This window comes from Misgurnus anguillicaudatus, chromosome 6 (genome assembly GCF_027580225.2).
Source record: "Misgurnus anguillicaudatus chromosome 6, ASM2758022v2, whole genome shotgun sequence".
Classification (NCBI taxonomy): Eukaryota; Metazoa; Chordata; class Actinopteri; order Cypriniformes; family Cobitidae; genus Misgurnus; species Misgurnus anguillicaudatus.
The window spans coordinates 30794642-30816953 of record NC_073342.2 but is presented as its reverse complement, the minus strand read 5'-3'; the positions used below and the strand labels follow the sequence as shown (position 1 = coordinate 30816953).

General features: G+C 34.7%; 3 protein-coding genes across 10 annotated transcripts; all 3 read left to right on the top strand.

Moving 5' to 3' along the window:
• Positions 1 to 4829: 4829 nt before the first annotated feature.
• On the top strand, positions 4830 to 6993 carry ccdc34 (coiled-coil domain containing 34). The gene is made up of 7 exons (XM_055193208.2): positions 4830 to 4980; positions 5392 to 5647; positions 5757 to 5886; positions 5983 to 6090; positions 6168 to 6326; positions 6516 to 6645; positions 6737 to 6993. The coding sequence occupies exons 2-7, from the start codon at positions 5403 to 5405 to the stop codon at positions 6937 to 6939; spliced, it is 975 nt and encodes a 324-aa protein (XP_055049183.2). The 5' UTR covers positions 4830 to 4980; positions 5392 to 5402; the 3' UTR covers positions 6940 to 6993.
• Positions 6994 to 9167: 2174 nt separating this feature from the next.
• Positions 9168 to 13516, top strand: rab19 (RAB19, member RAS oncogene family). 2 transcript variants are annotated; one of them, XM_055192589.2, is made up of 5 exons: positions 9168 to 9558; positions 9964 to 10050; positions 10296 to 10484; positions 12526 to 12709; positions 12820 to 13516. In XM_055192589.2, exons 1-5 carry the CDS (start codon positions 9436 to 9438, stop codon positions 13095 to 13097), a joined length of 861 nt encoding a protein of 286 aa, XP_055048564.2. In that variant the 5' UTR covers positions 9168 to 9435; the 3' UTR covers positions 13098 to 13516. The 2 variants fall into 2 exon arrangements, with proteins under 2 accessions (XP_055048564.2, XP_055048565.2); XM_055192590.2 differs by having other exon boundaries at positions 9438 to 9883; positions 12820 to 13514.
• Positions 13517 to 16163: 2647 nt separating this feature from the next.
• LOC129434264 (tereporin-Ca1) lies at positions 16164 to 20719 on the top strand. 7 transcript variants are annotated; one of them, XM_073869001.1, is made up of 4 exons: positions 16177 to 16259; positions 18167 to 18262; positions 19525 to 19632; positions 20139 to 20719. In XM_073869001.1, the coding sequence occupies exons 3-4, from the start codon at positions 19532 to 19534 to the stop codon at positions 20563 to 20565; spliced, it is 528 nt and encodes a 175-aa protein (XP_073725102.1). In that variant the 5' UTR covers positions 16177 to 16259; positions 18167 to 18262; positions 19525 to 19531; the 3' UTR covers positions 20566 to 20719. The 7 variants fall into 7 exon arrangements, with proteins under 7 accessions (XP_055049163.2, XP_073725102.1, XP_073725100.1 ...); XM_073868999.1 differs by having other exon boundaries at positions 16178 to 16259; positions 18167 to 18263; positions 19505 to 19632; XM_055193187.2 differs by having other exon boundaries at positions 16179 to 16259; positions 19514 to 19632.
• Positions 20720 to 22312: the final 1593 nt, after the last annotated feature.

Below are 22312 nucleotides of genomic sequence, written 5' to 3'. Positions count from 1 at the left end.
ATAAAGACACACATGAGATAGAAAGTATGTTGTGCAATAGAACAAAATAACCTACATAGATTAAACCTGATGAATAAATAACATTTTAATTCAGTTTATTGTAAATAGCAGATCTCCTGTGGTTGAGCTGGTTTGGCTATAGTCTGATTTAATCTCTCAACTGGTCAAGATGGGAGACCAGCATAGACCAGCAAATCATCTGTAGGTGCATAAAGTTTTTTCTGCTATCTGCAAGGACATTTTCGCTGATTTCCGGAAGAAAAGGTTGTGCAATACTTTTTTATACTTAAAGATGACATTGCTCTCGAAAAGTAGAAGTAAATCATAATGGCAGTGCTGGTGAAGGTTTGGTTGCTGCTGATGCTCCCGATAACCACAAGTCAGTTTTATCTACATGATCCTCTGTATCTGTATGGAACCAAAGGTCTTCAGGTCAAACGGGAGATGTTCTGTAAAGATGTAGTCGAAGAGATTTATGTCTATAGATCAGATCAACACGGGCCTCTGTTTCCAAACCGAACAGCTTCAGAACGGGCCACAACTGATTTCAATCATGTTTCATTCGATGTCGAAATTTCAGAAAACCTGGACTTTTGGTTTGAATGCTGGAAAAGAGGAACTCTTCTGGAGAGGAAATATATTCACCTGATAGTTTGTGCTGAGAAGAAGGACACAAAAGAAAAGATGTCTCTGTATCACGGTGCTCCTGCAGACATTGAATGTCAAAAGTTTAACGCCGGTCGCGGAGAAACCCTTCAGGTGCTTAAGCTTATAGAAAGCAGGTCTCATCTGATGATTCTGGATACTAATGTGTCCCTGGAGATTATTCCAGATGAAATGAGAAACAGAGTCATGAATAAAGGATCTTTAATTCACTTCTTGGATGTCTCAGCCGTCGACTCTGGAGTTTACAGCTGTGTGGTTTGGCGTGACAATCAATGTCAAAGCTACAAAGACATTTCACTGGATGTTGAAAATCAGGACATCTTCTTGGCCCCAGGTGAGAGTTTCACTTTGCTGTGTAAAGCTAAAGATTTGAAACTTAATGAACTTATCTGGTGGACACCTCATGGACTTGTTTCTCATGATAGGAAGATAAAATTGGACAGATTTGAAATGTTGAATGACGCACAGGCTGGAAATTACTCTCTGGTGATATCTCACCTCATGCTGAATGACACTGGAACATACACCTGTATGACAGGCAAGGCAAATCTTAATGTACTCAACCTTTTTGTTTGCTCTGATCTTCAACCCAAAAATATGACGTTCTCTTCAGGTGACTCGGCTGAACTCGCATGCCACCCCGATCTCTCAGATACTTTCAGAGTTCAATGGTTTTGGGAAGATAATCAAAGCTTTGAAAATCTGCTGATGGACAGTCAAGATGGATTCATGAATGAGAAAATGAAGAACCGGTTGCATGCATCTAACCCTCAAAGCCACATTACCATATCAGAGCTTTCCTTTACTGATGGTGGCTCATATTGGTGCAGGGTCTGGAAAATAAATCATGATAGAAAAGGGTTGTGTTTCAAGCGAAGAGTCTACTTAACATATGTAGCACATCATAAGGAGACTTCCTACATTGTGTATGCTTCGGTGACGTCCACTGTGCTGTTAGGAATGATTATTAGTGTGGCTTGTGTCACAGTTTTGACCAGGAAGAGACGACCATCAGGAGAAATTTGATGGCGGCAACTACAACTTAATTCGCACTGCTTAGCTTATTGCTCATTTGTTTTTTAACATGGAGTACAAACGTATTAAGAAACCACTCTCACAACCTTGAAAGTTTCAATTAAACTAGGATACTGAAAAATTTGTATGGTGAAAGTTTTGATGTAAAATTAAGAAGACTTTTTATTACAACAATTCAATTCAAATTATTATTTGTTATTACAACAATTTCTGTACTCATCAATTTTAATTGATGAGTACTTTTAAATTTTTTTAATGGTTTTGTTATATTTTGTTTTGTTTATTGCTTTTTTAAAAACAGTCACATATTCTCACAGCATTTCAGCTGAATATTATTTTCTTTTAAGTTTTGTGTTTATTACCTGTCTGGTGATGGCTATGCTTGTGCTTAAATCCAAATGTAACTCAATAAAGATTAATCGTTTTCAAACATCCATCAAGTTTTGTTGCCTTGTGCAATTTATGTTTTATGCCATTTATTTCATCACCAGTGAGACAACAGAAAACATAATGATGACATTTCTGGTAACCATCAAGGTGAACTTTTTGTTGCTTAGGTATCATAATAAACACATTAAATGCAAATGTACAGAAAAAAAGTATTAATGATCAAATATACAGTAGTAGACAGTGACCTTTAACAAAAAAAAATTAAAAAGGTAGCACAGGCCCGATTACTTTTTCCGAAACCATAAATAAGGGCTTTTGATGAGAAAATTTAAAAGGAGCAGACCCTTCGAATCGCTCTCGCGGCACTATGATGTCATAGGCCGATTGGTCTACTCAGTGCTGCATGACGTCAAACACACCTGAAGTATTTAGGTCATATTTATTTCAGTGTTTGATTTCTCTGTAAAGCAAACCAGAAATCTCATGAAATCTCGTCGGAAAAGCACTGCTTTTTTATCCTAATCCTACTCCCAAACCTAACCCTGAACCCAACATTTCACAGGATTTAAGCCGTAGCTGTATTCCTTCTAGCCATGACCGCTGTTTTTTATCCTAATCCTACCACCAAACCCGAAATCCATCTTGCATTGAAATGAGTAAAAAATTAGCAATTAGCCAACAGGCTAATATCCAAAACAGGTATTATGTACACTATGCACTATTTTCATCTCAAATTAGATCATATGCTTCTTCTAAATTTTAACAATCTATGTTTTCTGAGGTTCTTTGTCCTTTGGAAATATGTAAAACTATGTATTTTTATTGTTTTGATGGCTAAATGACCATCATCCTGATACAAAACGATAGGTTTAAAGTGCACGCCCTGGACGTCCATCCCTCACAGTCTTGATTTGGAATTAACATGGAGGCGAACTGAATAAGACATAAAACTCATTTTTCCATTTAAAGAAAAATTATGTAAAAAGATAAACTACCATTTGTTCGTAAACAAAAAACAATAAATGTATCTCTTATTTGAACAGTATAAAATATGATTTTCTCTTTGTATAATTTGACATATACACTGTAGGTTAAAAGTGGGCTAAAGCGTACATGGGCTTTATACACTTACCTTATTTAAGATATCAGTAATAAAACTCTGGTAAAAACATTTTCATGGTAAGGTTTGCATTTGCATGAAATAACTCTTGTTTAAAAGCAATACTAAAAGTCATGATGCATGCATTTTTTTTTTTTTGGAAGCTGCAAGTATTTTTGATGTTTTTATAAGTGTATATTGTGTAAAAGCACAGGATGTAAGTCGTGTTATCACTAATCATTATTATATAAAGACACACATGAGATAGAAAGTATGTTGTGCAATAGAACAAAATAACCTACACTGTCAGAAATAAAGGTACAAAACTGTACCTTTTTTGTCACTGGGGCTGTATCCTAAGTTTCAGTTTGGTACCTTTACAGGAATACAAAACAGAATACAATTTTGGATAGATTACCGTACCTTAAGGACCTGCATTGTTAGAAAAAAGCCAAAATATGTACCCTAGCTGTCAGTGGGGCAGCAATCTTTAAAAAGGTAATTGTATGGACCGTTAGGTACAGATATGTAAACATTTAGTACCAATATGTACCTTTGAAATACTAATATGTCACTTAACATATGTAACATACATGGCACATCATGAGGACACTTTGTAAATTGTTCATGCTTCACTGATGTCCACTGTGTTGTTAGTAATGATTATTACTGTGGTTTGTGTGGTCTGCGCTTTCTGTTCTGTATGCTTTTTGCTGACATGGTGCTGTTTTCATATGAAGCCTTTAGGAGCTACCAAAGACAAGAATAACCAATGTTAACCTAAGTAAAAGAAAATTTACTAACTTTTTTATACTTTATAGTTTTTGACAAAGGCATTTTGGATAATGCAAAATATAAGCATTTTTACTAACGGTCAGGTGTTTTTCATCAAGATACAGGACTGATATGATTTTGTTAAATTTTGTTTTGTTTATTGCTTTTTAAAATAAAGTTTAGTTGCATTTTCTCACAACTTTTCAGACGAATTTTATTTTGAAAAATTTGCTGGATTTGCTTCATTACCTGTCGATGGCTATGCTTGTGCTTAAATCCAAATGTAACTCAATAAAGATTCAGGGTTTTCAAACATCCATCAATCTTTGTGGAAATTTTAAACATTTTAAAAAATTGTATTTTAGTAATTATTATAAAAAAATATAGTAAAAATAAATTTTATGCAAATGTACAGATTTAGCATAATTGTAGCAAACGACACAATACCCTTTAGCAAAATAAATTAAAAAGATACCACTTATTACTTGGACGTATTGGTGTATTTTTTCTTAAAAAAATAAAATAATATAAACAATAAAATAAATAAATAGGGGTGTTTGATAGAGTAGAAAGAGCGCAGCTTTCGAAACGCTCTCGCGGTACTATGATGTCATGAGCCGATCGGTCTGCGCATGAACTCGAACGCCCACAAAATCTTCATAATTTTTACTTCATTATTTGATTTTTCTGTAAATATTTGCATCACTGCTGACCGTAAATACTCTCTATTTGATCGAGTTGCATTATATATGTTTAAGTATCATAATCGAACAAATAAAAGAAGATTAAAACAATAAACGCGGCTTGCTTTTCAGAAGGATGACGCTTCGTTGCTAGGAGACATCACTTCCGTTATTGGCGTGCTTGGTAACCAATCGTTAAACGTTTGGGCGCGCGGGGGCGGGGTCATTGCAGTGGGGGTAGGGCTACACGGAGGAAGCAAGCCGCTCGTGAAGCGACACCAAGCAAAACAAAAGCGATCAAACGAAACATTTAAGGATTAAATTTAACAGCTGGTGAGTTAGTTATAATGGTTATTCGTTTATATGTCTAATTTAATAAGCAGTTTAAACGGATCGATGATGTTTAAACTCGCAGATGAGAGATAAACTTAACGTTCTGCATCAGATTAGGGTCTCATATAACTTGTTTATTGCAAGGGTCTATTTAAACTTGATCCTGTTTATTTACCTGCAATATCACTGATTTTATTTTAATATATTTGGCAAATTGTCATGGTTGAAAGTTTACATAAATGTCACACTTCTAACACGAACATTTCTTGGTGTTACAACTCTATGTGACAACTAGCCCCGATCTTCCCAAATTAAAAAAGTACCATAGTAATCATCATTGTACCTTTTTGTAAGAGATTGTCTTGCATGTGCATGCTGCTTATGTTCAACACAGTTGCTCTGCATCCTCAGGTTTGGTGGTGATGTCGGGTTTTCCGTCTTCTTCCTCCAAGAGTTTAACTTCAACTCCCCTCAAATCCAAACCAAGCGTCCTGCAGCGCAGCAGGAGTGTTGAATCCACCGGTGACTCCACCTCTTCTCTCCTGTCACCCATCTATCATGACAGCTTTGAGTTATCTGATGAAGACCTGGACTGCGATCAGGTTCAGCCCGCTCACAACATCACTGTCACTTTAAGTGAAGATCTCGCACCAGGAGAGGGATCCAGGTGAGCAGGCGTTTTATCTGAGCGCTTGAATTTGAAACTACATTATGTCCATGCACAATGATGTGCTCCACCAGTGACTTCATCTTTAGTCTTGATATTTGTTTTTTAGGGATGGAGTGAATACAACAGATCCTGCAGAGAGATCTTCTGCTGTTGAGTTTAAACTAAACGCCTGGGAGCAGTGGATCATTGATAAAGCCAGAGAGGAACGTGAGAGGAAACTACAGAAAGCTCTGGAGGTAAACAAACCATGAGAAAAAAAAAACTTTATTTGTCTAGTACATAACTAAAGACAGATGATTTATGTTTATTTTATTCATCTTGGATGTTTTAAGGATCTCACACTGAAGGAAAAGCAGGAACAGGAGAAGAAAGATCAGCTGAAGAAGAAAGTCGCCAGTGATTGTAAAATTCAAGAATGGATGCAGATGAAACGAGAGCAGGTGCCAAAATCTCACTGGTTTGGTTTCGGGTTGTTTTGAATGCTCCTATCATGATTTTTCTGTGATGTTGTCTTCAGGAAAATAAGGAAAGGATTTCCAAGGAGTTGCAGAAGAGCAAAGAACAACTTCTAGAGGAAAAAAGACGTGCAGAGATTGAAATCAAAGCACGGGAGAAATATAAAGAGTGGCTGAGAAAGAAGAAACAGGAGGAGATGGAGAAGAAACTCAAGGAGAAGGTTCGACACCCTTAAAGTCATCATGGGGTATTACTGTGACCCCATCTTCTCCTCTAGATTTGTTGGTGTATGGCAGGCAAAAAAGTTTAAGTGTTTAATTGCTATTAATTGTTTAATGTTTCTTCTATTTTGTTTTTTAAAAAATTACGTCATCAAATTGAAATAAATGCTGAACTGTTTCTTTAAAAGGAGGAGATGGCCAGGAGAGAAATGGAAGAGAGGGAACGTAAAGAAAAGGCGGAGGAGAGCTTTAAGGAATGGCTGGAGGTAGTAAAAACTAAAGGAAAAGTGAAGCGACCGTCTTCAGCATGCTCAGCAAGTGAGTAAATAAAACAATACAAAATCATTTATTACACATCATGGGAAAAATGTAACATAAATCAGAATATTAAATATTTTATTCTCTTCAGGCAAATATAACAACGTGAATTATCCATCGCCGAGCTTCGTAAATCCCATTCCGTGGAAGCCCATTCACATTCCACCTCAGGACAGAACACCTAAGAAGAGTTTGAGGAGTAAAAAAACTCCTGGACCTCCAAAAAGCCAGTCCACCCCGTGTCTCTCCTACAGACCTAAAGACACCATCAGTTTTGCTTGCAAAAGACGGTGATGCTGGCATCTACTGGTCTGAGATCAGTATTACATGTTTTAAAAGATTGATGTACAAATAGCTTATTCAGAAATCAGTTATCAGAAATTATATCAGACTTAAGTTTTTTGATGATGTTTTTTTTAGATATTTATAAAACTGTATTAGAAAACGAAATCAGTTTATATTTTTGTTTAATTCACGCAGAGGCTGATTTGTACACTGCAAAAATGATTTTCAAGAAAAAAATTCTTAGTATTTTTGTCTTGTTTTCAGTAAAAATATCTAAAAATTGCTTTTTCTTGATAAGCGGAGTGACCCAAGAAAATAAGTCTAGTTTTTGGACCAAGGGTATCACATTTGGGTGATTTTGTGCATAAAACAAGCAAAAAAAAAATCTGCCACTGGGGTAAGCTAATTTTTCTTAAATTGTTCTTTAAGATAAATGTTCAAGATTTTTTGCTTACCCCATTGGCAGATTTTTTTTTGCTTGTTTTATGCACAAAATCATTTAAATGTAATGTTTTTGGTCTAAAAAGTAGACTTAATTTCTTGGGTCGTTTTGCCCATTAAGAAAAAAAAATCATATTCATTTAAGAATTTTTGGATGTTTTTGCTGAAAACAAGACAAAAATATGCTAGGATTTTTTTCTTCAAAATCATTTTTTGCAGTGTAAATCTGCAGGTTTGTTGTTTCTAATAGATCTCATTGTTTGGGCCTCTGATAAATCACTACATATTTTGGTAAGATTATGTTGCCTTTTTTAGCTACAGTATGTATGAATTTAAAACTAAGGACATTTTGGTTGAATGTATTGTAAACTAGGACTTGAACTGTATAGTTTTGTATGTATAGTTTCCTCATTCAATAAAATATATTTGATAATATTGTTGAACATGTTATGCATTTAGTTTTCATGACCTTATTTTAATTAAAATGTTGAAATTAATATAGGCACTTTCTAAAATTTGGTTGTTACATTGCATGAGTATTTAAATAAACAGCAAAAATTGGATTTGGATTTCTAGGTAAAAATAAAGTTTGAATGTACAATTTTTTTACATTTGTAGTACATTGTTATTTTTGTAGTAAATAAAATAATATTTAGTCATCATGAATATATATATATATATATATATATATATATATATATATATATATTTTTTTTTTTTTTACGTAAAAAATACTGGTAAAATTTTGAAAAAATATATTTTTTAAAAATGTTTAAATATTTTACGTGTTACCAATTAACAAAATTATTTTTTTTCTCACTTAGAGAGAGAGAAAATGTAAGTTTATAAAACTTTTTATGTTTTTATTTTTAAGTGTTACCAATTAAAGTAAGTTTTTTTAAGTAGAGCATTTTTGACTTTTTACAGTGAATATATTTATGTATTGTTATATTTTAAATAATTCATTTTTAAGTATATTTTCTATTTATGGAAAGTATTTAAAAGTCTCTTAAGTGTGGGCTAAAGTGAACTACAAATTGTAATGAAACACATTTTTTGAAATACAGAGATAATATGTAAAAAGCACATTTTTGTCTCCAAATAGCACACTTGATTCATCTTAAAGGAAAACACCACCGTTTTTCAATATTTTACTTTGTTCTTACCTCAACTTAGACGAATTAATACATACCTATATCTTTTATGCGTGCACTTGAATGTGTTATCATTTAGCCTATCCCCAATCATTCCTATGGCTCCAAACTGGGATGATTTTAGAAGCCAACAAACATTTCCATGTTTTCCCCATTTAAAGACTGGTACACGAGTAAGTATGATTGCACAAAATAAAACTTTAGTTTGGAGCCATAGGAATGAATGGAGCTAGGCTAAATGCTAACACATTCAAGAAGCGCTGTACAAAGATTAAAAGTGCGCGCATTGAAAAAAGATAGGTATGTATTAATTCATATAAGTTGAGGTAAAAACATAGTAAAATATTGAAAAACTATGGTGTTTTCCTTTAACAAGTACTAAAGACAAATTTTTAGTTACGGTACAAACTAAGTGACAAAAGAGCACTTTAAGGACATTATTACTGTAAAGTGTACTTAAAGTCTAGTTAAAGTCATATTTTCATCCAGGTTAACAAATCAATTAGTTGACAAAACCATCAACCAACTTAAAAACATTTTTTGACATGAACAGGTAAAAGTCATGAGACTGTTCAAATCACCATAGCAACGCTGGCTGCTACCCTCCAGCATCACTGCTGTTTTGCACTAGTGAACATGACTCGTTATCATCAGATAAAGTAATCTAGTTATACATTTACATTTTGATGTATGTGTTATCCCAAACAAGCTGCTTTTGTATTCATGGTGTAGTTTAACAAAAGAAGGATTCAAGAGTTGAATGGAAAACCAGCTATAAACCAGCTTATCTGCATTTAGAGTCATCAGGCACAAAAGACCTCTGACCTCTAGACCGGGCCGAGGGCCAAATGTGACCCTGACACAGACGTCTACATTGTCAGATGTCAAGCTGTGCCTTGTATTTCCTTCAATGGGTGACGTGAATGTTGTGTGTCTGTGGATGTGGGTTGGGGCTCGTGCATTTATTACTGTATGTTTACACACACAATACTGTAGTTTTCACTTCAGGGAGCTTTGCTGGAGCATAAACACTGTAAGTTTCGCTTAAAGATTTCCTTATTTTATCTGCAGAAACACAAGGTTATAGGTCATCAGTATAGAAACTGATCCGGGGTCTGTATTGATTATCTTATAGTCTTTGTTAGAGATTTAGCAGGCAGTTTTCATATCAGATCTGGGAAAGCTGAAGAGCATTAGAGGAAGGTGACGTATGCCTGAGTGAGTTATGTGTCTATATACTGCTTTGCTGACCAAAGGTCACCTTTCAAGACAACAGCATTGCTTTTTATTTGTAGTGCTGAACGTTCACAGAAGCAGGCCTGATTGGTACAATTCGTCTATTTTTACTTCATGATCAGGTTTGGTGGTTCATAAGAAAAAAAGCTAGTTTTCCAAAATGTTCAGTGTAAAAATACAACAATGTTTTCTCTCTCAACAGATCGCAATATTTGCAAACAAACTGCAGTTCCCAGAGATGCATTGGTGCAGGTGGGCAGGTAACTGGACGTCTCACCTCCAAACGCAGGTAGGCGGGGCGTGTCCGTTTGCCTTTCAATCTGTCTTTCACTTAGGTGAAGGATATATCAGCTGTTTGAAATGAGTTAAACTATAGCTTGTGTGTTAGTTAACCATATAGGCAGTAATCTGGTATTTTTAATGCTATATTATTTACAGAACGTAGGAAAATGGTTGAAATAGCACTGGACCTTTTATAATGTGCTAGATTTTGAGGTCTGCAGAAGACTGTAAGTGTTTATTGCAGAAATGCAGTCCACAGGTGAAGACGCTGAAGATTGCTGCGACTATCTGTTCAAGATCGTCCTCATCGGTGACAGCAACGTTGGAAAGACGTGTGTGATCCACAGCTTCAGCTCAGGAGTCTATAGTGACAGCCAGCACAACACCATCGGCGTGGACTTCACTGTTCGCACCATAGACATTGATGGCAAAAAAGTGAAGGTGAGGACACAATACAATGCAATGCAATGCAATGGAATACAATACAATGTTCTTTAATGGTGCTTAGGTTTCTTTAGACCAGGGGTCTCCAGCAAGGGCTACTTTAAATGTTAACATACATAAAAGAAGTCAAGCTAATATAAAAAATATGTAATAAACCAATATTAAAATTGAGGCTATTAATAGAATGTTCTTTGGTGGGCAACTCACAGACTTTGTGTGGTGCTGGACCCCTTACAGGGGAGAACATGTTTAAATCCCCTTATAATTAATTTTTTTTTAAGCATATATGCTTACAACAATTTGCACTCACATATTTAAGTTAAATACTTCAGACCTGTTTTCTACTGATAAGCAAAATTGCATTTGTTTAATTCCACTTATGTTTTCATTCAGAGGGTAAATAAATTACATTTCGACTTTAAATGTATATTTTTACATTTAAATCTTAAAAGCTTATATAAAGTCAACAGTTTGTAGATGGTCCCCAAAAATAAATATGCCCTTTTTAATAATACAGCAATATTGTGTAATTCATAAATTATTTTGCAGACCCCCGGCTAAGAATCACTGACCACCAGAGGTCCCTAGACCCCACTTTGCTTTAGACCATATACTGCGTTTGGTTTTTTTTAAGCACCAGACCCATAAAGAAATCTAGAAGATAAACTTCAAAAGTTTTTTCAATGTCATTTGACCAGAAACCCTTCATTTAACTTGAACCTCCACTTAAAATAGTGGATATTTAGTTATTTGGGTAATACTTTGCAATTTGTTAACATTAGTTAATGCATTAGCTAACATGAACCTGAAATGATCAGTATAGTTTTTCTGCATTCTTTGTTCATGTTAGTTCATTGTGCATTAACTTATTTTTGATTTTAAACATTAAATTAACATGAATTAAGATTAAACCCCCTTAGCATTCATGAAAAAGGTTAAAAAATGCCTTAAAAGGACACTAATTGTACCTGATGTGTTGATTGCATCTTAAAACGGTTTGCATCATTCGAATCACAAGAATTTCAGCTTTCTAAAGATATTTGACATGTTTAGCTTGTTTTTGAGTTGTTGTATTTGATAAAATTTTCTGTCAAATAATGCAGTGTTCCACCCATGGTACATTGTAACTTATAAATGATGTAGATGTACTGATCATTGTTATAGTTTATGTTAACTAATGCTTTAACTACTCTCTAAAAAAAGTCGGGTTACTTTTTTCTGGGTAATTATTTTTTTAAATGCTGAACTTAACCTGTTGGGTTAAATTTTTCGTTATGCTGGATTGTTTTATCCAATTATTTGGTCAAATATAAACATTTTATGAGAAATCATTTTGTAGAATGAAATGTAAACAAATAAAAAATATAACACTGACATTGTTTTTTCTGGAGATGCACATCAGAAGTGTTGGGGAAAGTTACTTTTAAAAGTAATGCATTGCAATATTAAGTTACTCCCAAAAAAGTAACTAATTGCGTTACTTAGTTACTTTTCATGGAAAGTAATGATTACGTTACTTTTACTTTTGCGTTACTTTTTCAGGCCTCTTTCAGGCCTTGAAGGTGTTTTTATGACTGAAAAATTCTGCATTCAGAAATTGTATATTTCATCACAAAAATGTCGAGCTCTGGCTGCCATCTCAGTTTCTGACTCAAACTGTTCCCACACAGTACGCATAGTGTATAATGTGACTACGTTTAGTTTAATTCAGTACATATTTTTTTAAATCGAATTAAGTAACTTGCATTACTTAAAAAAAAAAGTAACTTAAATATTAATGTGTACATTTATAAAGTAATGCATTACTTTACTCGTTACTTCAGAAAAGTTATATTATTACGTAATGCACGTTACTTGTAATGCATTGCCCCCAACACTGCACATCAGTAATATTTTTATAAGGTTTGTTTGTAAAAACTACTTCAATCTCCCAACATAACAAAAGCCTAGTCCAGGTTAAATCTAAACCCTGTCCGGGAAACCGACCCTATATGTGAGATAGCTATATCATTTATATGTATTTTGCTCTTGAGAGCAGATGCAGGTTTGGGATACGGCGGGACAGGAACGTTTCCGGACTATCACTCAGAGTTACTACAGAAGTGCACACGGTGCCATGATCGCCTATGACCTGACCCGACGAATCACATTCGAATCCCTTCCTCACTGGATACAGGGTGTGGAGCAGTATGGAGCTGCCAATGTCGTCTTTGTTCTGATAGGTCAGACCATTTTTCCATTTTGTGCTTTTGGGAAGTTTCTCTATAGTGCCAATTTGTAATACAAGGTATGAATTAGGGATGCACCAATTTTGTTTGTGGCTTTTCTACAGGAAACAAGTGTGACCTGGAGTCACAGCGGCAGGTGTTGTTTGAGGACGCATGCACGCTCGCAGAAAAGAAAGGTGCGCTGGCTGCGTTAGAGACCTCGGCCAAACATTACCACAACATCGAGGAAGCTTTTGAACTGATGGCTCGGGAACTCATAATAAGACATGGTGGCATCGTCCATCAGGATAACCAATCAGATTCACCCAGAGTGTTTTTGCACTCAGATTCTCATCCAGTTGAAGAAGGAGTACTTCCAGAGAAAAAGTCATGTGACTGCTGACATTTCTGGTCCAATATCACTGAGACAGATTTAGGTGACACTGGTGAAAAATCAGCCGGATCTTATGTACACTTGGATCAAAAGATGAAGACATGTTTTACAGTCATGTCACATAACACAGATCAAACACAGTAACAAATGAGTCAAATCGACGTATATTTTTCTGTTACTTTAACTTAACAAATTAAGTTAAACAAGTTGAAGTTAAACAACTTGCAAAACCAAGTTGTTTTAACTTCATGCTGCATTTTTACAGTAAAGTGGAAGGCACCAAACAATCTCACAATTTAATAAACTGTCTGCATTTATTAAATTATCTCAGTTAACATGTATACAAGACAACAGGTAAACTTCTTTGGGACTTTTATTCTGCAAGGTTGCACATTGTCAATGCAATAAATCAATTCTGTGTATTATACTAAAGTGATCAAACAAAATAAACAAACAAAAACATAACACAGGTTTGGACTAGCTTTAATTCTTAAAAAATACTTCCATTGGTAATGCCTAAAATCTTTTTTAACTTTAAATTTCTCACTTTAGGTGATAACACATACACCTAAAATATTTTAACATTTTCAACTTAAATGTTTCACTTAAATTGAGGAAATGTAGGTTGAAAAAAAACTAGGCATTACCAATTGAATTTTTTTAAGTTGACCCAACTATTCTTTTTACAGTGTATGGAGAGCACTAAAGTGATACAACATTGACATGACGGTGAGAGTAAATACATTTTATATTGCTGAAAAATAAAATCATGGTAATAGCATAATTTTTAAGCATGATTTTTAATGTATGCTTGAGCTAATAATTTAAAACGATGCTGATAAAATTTTATTAAGTAATACAAAAACATTTCTCATGTGAATATTTACATTTAAAGCCATCTTTATATTTACAGTATAAGGCAAATTTTCAGAAAATGTTTAAGTACTTCTGTTGCAATGAATTTGTAGCCTTCATGGTTCTATAAAGAACCTTTAACATCAAAAGAACCTTTTCTTAAATAAATAAATAAATAAATAAATAATTTAATAAAATAAAATAAGAAATAATTCTTTAACTCATTCCCCGCCAGCCTTTTTTTAAAGAAGCCCGCCAGCATTTTTTGTGATTTTCACAAAAGTTTCACAAAATGCCTTCCATGAAAATTTTCTTCTAAAAATATATAAACAAACAAATATATAAAATGAAAGAACAGAACCTCTGCTTTCAAACAAACAATAAACAAACAAACAAATATAACGGAAAAAGCGTTTTATCCTATCTATATTTTTTTTTTTTTTGCAAAAAGCTGAAATAATTGCATTTTTGTGAAGAAATTTTGTTAGAGATCAGAATCAGAATGATTATCAAAACATACACAGAGTTTAAAATTAGTAATGTTTTGTTTCAGTTTTTTTATAAATTGGGTAAGTGCGCCATCTAGTAGATAATCGCGGTATTACAGATTAACATAAATACTCATCAGGAACACGTTTTTTCATGCAAATATTTTCTTTTAATTTAAATGATAACTCGACAATGGCGGGGAAAGAGTTAAAGAACGCTTGACTACATGGTTCTTCGACAAACTAAAACTGTTTTTTATATGGCATCGCTTTGAAAAAACTTTTAATCAGTTTTATTTTTAAGAGTGAAATGTGTGAAAAGAGTGAAAAACCCTTATAGTATTATGTGTAAAATCTCTTAGAAAAAAAACTCTTTAGACTCTTAAAACTCTTAAAATTCTCAAATCTCTAACTGATCAATTCAATTTGAACTTCTTGGTGCCACACGAGTCTCCATGATCTTACTAGAACAGAAAACATCTCATTTATCTACACTGTGTTGCCTAACATCACTGAAACTGAATCACTATATTTGCCAGGATGGGTCACATTTGTAAATGTATAGCAAATTTACCATGAAGCCACTGATTCATACATGCCAGACCGGATGCGTTAGCACATCGAGGATGTGTAAACTCCTGAGCTTGCATATAATCCCAAACTAACTTCCCCCTTTTCCTCTTTACAGATAGTGCCATCTCTTACCACAAACAACGAAGGTAGATTTAGTTTTGTATTTGTTGAAGGCATTTGGGTTTGTCCTAAAAATCTGCACTGTTTACCAAATCATTTATTTCCACATTATACTAAACTGACCATTCCTCGTATCATCTGGGGGAGAAGTGGAAACAGTACAATGAAAAATAAATCGGGGCTCACATGGAATAAACTTTACCAGTTTTGGTGCATACAAGAATAAGAAAAAAGTCAAAGGCAAAACCTGAGCCAATTTGAAATTTGTTTGGCAGACCCCAACTTATGGGAAATAGTAGTGAACATCCTTCCAATGAATTATTGCAGGGAAATGACTTGAAGAAGCAGTAGTATAGCGACATGATCTCATTTCATTTCAATTGAAGCTTGCAGACTTCCGGCAACACGAGCGAAAGTGACCTTTGGTGACCGGATGTGTGTGTCCAGCAATGCAGGAAAAAACTTTTCCAAAAATCAGCCACAGTAAAATACTAATCAAGTCACGCCTCTTTTGATTTCTTTGTGTGGCCATTGGCCAACATTTGTTTAAAGAGTAAAAGCAGTTTGACTTTATTTGTTTATTAGATTAATGTGAACATGAATATCAGATATGAGTCATGTCTGTAGTAAACATTCAGGACAAAAATTGTGTTAAGATGAAATGTTTCACTATTTGGCCCCTTCAGTATTTTTACCCTGTAGCCGATGAGGTCATTTTATTATATTTCCAGATGTTTCTGTCTTCCATCTTGACACGTAGGCTACGAGCAGATGTTTTTGTATGGAGTTGTATTTCACCCCTCCCTCAATACTCTTTAAAAGTGCAAGTATCTGCAAAAAATGATCCCCTGGTTCAAGATCTTTTTTACACATGCTTGAATTATTTCAACAATTTGGGTATAGTTAAAATATTGGATCTGTGCATGAAGGCTTGCAGTGTAAAAATAGTCCAATTGGAAAAAACATCTCGCCAATGGCAGGGGTGTTTTTTGGGTTAACAGCATGCTTTTTCAATGATGGGAAATGGGTTGGTTTCCCGCATGACCCACGCCCCCAACTATTACACAACACTGACCTCTATAGCAGGGTGGTTCTAGTAGTTCAGTTCCTCTGCGAAACAAGAGTTTTGATAAAGGTAAGTGAATTAAGCTTTATGTTAAAACCTTTATAATAATCAGCACAGAGACACATTTATATAAATGTGTTTATTTAAATGAATAAATTGAAATAATTTTTTTATAAAATGTATACATTTTAATTTATATAAAAAACAAATTAATGTGAAATGTGAAAATAAATCTTATTTGGTAATTGTATATTTTATGTAAACCTTGTCTTGACATTTTATTGCAAGATGGTTACTTGGACATCCCTAGATCACATAATATAGAGTATATGACGTGATCTGGGGATGCCAAATGATTTGGGGGTGCACTTAAACTATGTAGCCTGTTTTTTGATGGAAAATGCTGCAAATCTTTTTTTACATTTGATACTTGATTTATTGATGTGTACATTTGATAAACTTTAGTCTGCAGATTTATTTTGTGCTTAACTTACATTTTCCAGAAATCATAACTTTCTCATGCAAATCGTTTTATGAAAGTTTGATTTGCTGCATTTTGATTCTCTTTTTTCATCTGGGAATCATCTGAAAAGGGGCGAGGTTATAAAAAAAGAATGGGTTTAAAAAGTGTATATTTTCTGCCCCCTGTAGGCAGATGAATGAGTGCCCTTAGCTTTCATGCAAATAATACAATGTCTATTCTGATTGAATGTGTGCATGTCTGCTTTGTAGTGTGTAAATGGATTAACATGATGAAAACAGAGCAAAAGTCTATACGCTATATATCCCAAAAGGACATCAGTCCACACAGAATCAAACAGCTTGCTGTAAGCTTTCTTTTTTGCTCACTTCATCATAAAATTTTCAATCACAAACTTTCACCTGTAGGAGGAATTGCAGGACATCTTACTCCAACACGCTTTGATAACATGTAGTATCCACATAAAAATACACATTGTATGCCTAAAAAACAAATAGGTGTACCAGTGGCTTAGCGTCTGGGCATTCAGGGTTTGCACGTGCAAATGGGCCCGGGCCAATAGGGGGCCCGGCCGTGGGCCCGCTCCAGCTTTTAATAAAAAAAATTCAATTTAATTTTTACTTGTGGCCGCAATAAATATATTTTTGTATGCATATCATGTGTAGTGATTTCTTTTTTTCTCCATAATGTCTAATTTCTCTGTCATTTCTTGTTTACGTTTATTATTTTTTTGCACTCCGCGGCTGCCGTAGACTACTACGCCACAATTTTTTACATGACGCATCACCAAAAAAAGAAAACAGTGTGAGAGGTTACTATAGCGGCTATACATGAACATTAAGGATGGACAAATTTAAACATAAAAGTGGGGTTTTAATGAGAAAAGAGAAGGTGGAGAAGTTAGTCACGAGTCAAAAACTACCCAAAACATTTTGTTTTTCTTTATTTTAATCTACTCTTTAAAGTAAAAAAGTAAAGTAAAAATATTTGACTACCTTATTAAAAGTATATGTTGTTAACAGACCTGTGCGCCACAGTTAGGGCAAGGGGGCCCGTAAAATATTTTTGCATATGGGCCCGGGACTGACTTGCTACGCCACTGAGGTGGACCCTGTTTACACTGAGACAAGATTCTTCATCTTAACCTTTTAGTTTTAGTGTCATTGGTGCATTTAATGCCTTTTATCTCCAATTTTATTCAAGAATTTGTATAACTAACAGCATATTTCAGCAATAAATTATGATTTTGTATTTGTTAACCATCGAGTCATTTATCTGACTGTAAGAATGTGAATCAGTGAAATCATGTGAGTCTCAAAATTTTTCACCTACAGTACAAACACACCACCCATCATGATGGAGTTTTATTTTTATTGGCCAGCACATTTCCAGCGATTTTCAATAAGGAGCTTTGGGAATAAAGATTTCTGAAAGCAGATAGTATTTCTAATGTCAACTCTCCCACAAATATTTTAATTTTTTTGTTTTGTTTTAGTGTTGAGGAGTGCAGAGAAGAGGACACACCTGTGCTTAAAAACTTGAAGTGCAACAGAGGATCATTAAAATCTCTTTACTACCCACTTATTGACAGGTACTCCTAAACCAATCTGTGGTGTGTTACGCTTTATGTTTGCATGTTAGCTTTAATCTTAATGTCCTGTAAAATCGACAAATGTATTGAATGAAACACGCCACAAAGACTGTAAACTATACTGAATTGCAGAGTTAGATCATTAAACAGTTTTCACATTGAGTTCAGGATAATCCCTAAAAAAGGCTAAAAAACACATATGAAGGACACTAATTGTACCTGCTGTGTTGATTGTATCTTAAAAGTGCTTACTTCATTCGAATCACAAGAATCCCAGCTTTCCGAAGAAATGTGACATGTTTAGCTTTTTGTTTTTCAGTTTTATGTCAAATAATGCAGTGGTCCCACCACGATACATTGAAACTTTAAGCAAGGGGATAATTTGGGTAGCTTTCCTGAGAGTGGGCATGGTTTAGGCGCAGACAATGGACACGCCCCCACCGCTTGAGATTTTGACAACTTATTTCAACTACTTTGCATTTTTCCATAGACTGTAAAAAAAGATGGACGTAGTGTCCGTGACGTCACCCGGTTTCTGAAATCATGTTTGAACACAATAGTAGGCGGTGCCTGCCGTCGCCATCTTGGCCGTGCGTCACCTTTCATCACTCGTGGATATCCGAAAATGGGTAAAGAGGCGGGACGTGGGCTAAGCTGAGGTGACTGGTTGCCTAGCTTGCGACTCTAGTGACAGCAGTGGCTGTTCAACCGTCACTCAAGTGGCCACGCCCTTAATTATGCAGAAGTTTAAGGCTTAATATAAATTAAACGGATGAGTTACAAAAAAATTCACCCCCTCACAGATGTCATGAAGGGCAAAATTAGCTATATAGACCAGAATCACTTTTTGTATCTGGCTGTAAACATATTATTTTCCACTGTAAAGTTTGGCCATTTTAACATGGAGGTCTATGGGAATTGACTTCGTTTTGAAGCCTCAAGTGGTCAGCCGATGAATTGCAGTTTAAATCACTTCCGTATTGACCTCATCAAAGAGATCGGAAAGGTTGCCCTTTAGTTTTTTCCCTTTTTTTAATTTGGTCAGGTGGTTAATAACAAATATTTTTAATGAATTTAAATGCACAAATTAAGATCAAGGTTTTCACTGAGCATAAACCTTTAATTGTGAGTTGCAGTGACAGCAAAAAGCTCAGCTTTGAAAAATGTTTAACCAATTTATCCCAAATTTATATTCACATAGTCATTTTGGATAACAATCTTTATTTTTCCTAATCTTTTATGATCCTTCAGTTCTGAAAAAGTGACAACATGGCGACTGCAGAGAGCGTGTCAGCAACTTTAACCACCTCCAGGAGCTGCACGATCCAGATCACCAACAAGACCAAAGAATACAGCCTCATCAACCCACAGTAAGGAAGAAATGATGGGGGATACATTGTCTTTCTGATTATTATTATTAAAGGGGACATATCATGAAAATGTTTCCATGTTTAAGTGTTGTAATTGGGTCCCCAGTGCGTCTATCAACCTAAAAAATGTGAGAAAGATCAACCCAGTAACTTAGTTTTGGTAAACCATTCTCTGCAAGCATGTGATAAAATAGCTCATTGAAATTTGGCTCCCCCTGTGATGTCAGAAGGGGATAATACCGCCCCTTAATATGCACTATCCAACCATTTAGTCATTTAGTGCAGAGATCAGCTCATTTGCATTTAAAAGGAAACATTTTTGCTCACAATTAAAAATTTTTGAGATATTTTGAGCTAAAACTTCAAACACATATTCTGGTGACACCAAAGATCTGAAACAAGTCTTGTGAAATGTCCCCTTTAAAATAATGTTTAATTTAAGAAAAACCCTGTTACTTTGTAAAAAAAAAAATTAATGTAAGCTGTCACTCCAATTTTTGTCTCAGAGTTTACACAGTCAGTGGGTACTGCTGCCATCCTCCTCAGCCCACAATCAGCTCCACCAACACCGAGGTCTGCTCGTTCACTAAGATCCAGAACACTGCCTGCGGGGCCGTAGGTGTCTTGACCTATGACCTCTTTCACGCGGAGACCCGGGTGTGTTCTGATCGCATGGCTATTCTGTTCTCCGTTCCCTACGACTACATCCTCTACAGTAACATCTTGGGAGTCGGGATGTTTGAGATAACCCGCGCGTGCGATAAAGCCCTGTACAGCTACATGTATGAAGGGAAAGACTTGAGACGTTTCGCCCGCGCGAAGGCAAAGGCGTCTGGAGTCACCTACAAGGCACCGAGAGTTGAATTAAGAGCAACTATGTCAAATGTATGCAAAGCTATTATGAAAGTAGAGATCCATGACAGGCTGAGCTAAAAAGGAAAAACAAAAGCGTTGTTAAGCTAAACAAGATAATTTCTTTATATTTTTATCCCACCTGAATTGAAATGTGAAAAAATCTGTATGCATGCAATTGTGACATTTGATGATGTTATGACTGTACAATCTAATAAAAAGGAAAAATAGTTAATATTGACTGATTTCTGTATTGTATAGGCTAGTGGATCTTTTACCACGTGGGTGTTGGTTTAAGCAGGACATATGAAAACCCTAACCATTATACCCATCAAGTTAGTGTGAAATAATAGTTTGAGAATAAGTTTTTAAAAGCCCCTAACCCTATACTAAAAATCTGATTGATTAATGAAAATGTTGATCCGGGACCAACAATGATGTTTTCAGTGGTGTAAGTGATGGGAAGATCCCAAGCATGAAATATTAACCCAAATGTCAATCAAGGTAGTGGCAGCAATTTGCATAAAAACTTATTTGTTGTTTTATTTATACTACTTAAAAAAGAAAAAAAAGAAATTATATATGTGTTTTTCTTTAATTAAAATGAACACATAAACACTCTCAAATGAACATTTGCTGAACTTAAAGATTATCTGAAACTTTCAGAAGCAGAATTCCTTGAAAAAACCCTCTTCATTTGGTAAACGACACAATGCTGTTTCTAATTATGTAAAAAAGCAGTTGCAGATGTTTTACAAAATACATAACAATGTTTGCACCAATGAAATGTGAAGCAATGCTTTTTATTTTACTACCAAAATATTAATTATAACACGGCTACTTTACATATTTCTACAGGGCCGAGCAATCTGTGCTTTTGGCCTGTTTCTCTTACTGTCAGAAGATCTCCTGTGAATTTGTGAAAAGTTTTGATGTGTTTTTGTTAAGATATTAAACAAAGAGTGTTTTGGAGGCATGGAAGTAAATTTCTTCATCTTATGTTTTTTTCCATTATTAAGTTGGGTGTGTAAGTCACCAAATCCAACCTTATATTATTTTAATCACCGTCTTTTTACCTAAAACATAACATTATTTTAAAACATGTCAGCAACTTCTCGTAACTGATAGCTGGGATTGAAAACATTTTTACACAGCGGGGTTAGTTGTCACACAGTGTTACAATGAAGCCTCAGGTATAGAATGATAAAGAAATGAAAACCATTTAAATACTATTCATCAAAATGATAACTGTTTATACAATATTAGGGGAAATAACTCACTACTATAATTTTTTGTCTTAATTGTGCAGCCCTTTCAAAAATATAAAAAAATTCATAAAAAATGTATATGCATTGATGCATAATAGACGAATGATTAGATGAAGGATGATGGATGGATGAATGTGTGGATATTTATCTATTATAGGCAGATAAACAATATCAAACTTTAGTACAGAATTTTATTGAATTTTTTTTGTGTTTAAACTATTTTCTAGGAGGTTTTACAACAAACCCTCTGTTTGTTACAATGAACCCCATCATGTGCTTCACTAATGTTTTTATTATTATGAATGTTAATAAAATGAAATGTGTCTATTGTGTTTGCTGGTCATTTGGCATTAATAGTTTTTGTGTAATGAGTGATGTGAAAAAAACAACACTCTAAAAACAAACAGTATAGTGCTAAAGAACCATATGTGGTGCTATAGTGGTTCTATATGGCCCCTTTATGGTTCTACATAGCCCTATATGGTTCTACACTGGTGCTTCACTGGTGCTATATGGCACTAAAAATGGTTTTTCTATGATTACGAACAAACCACTTTTTT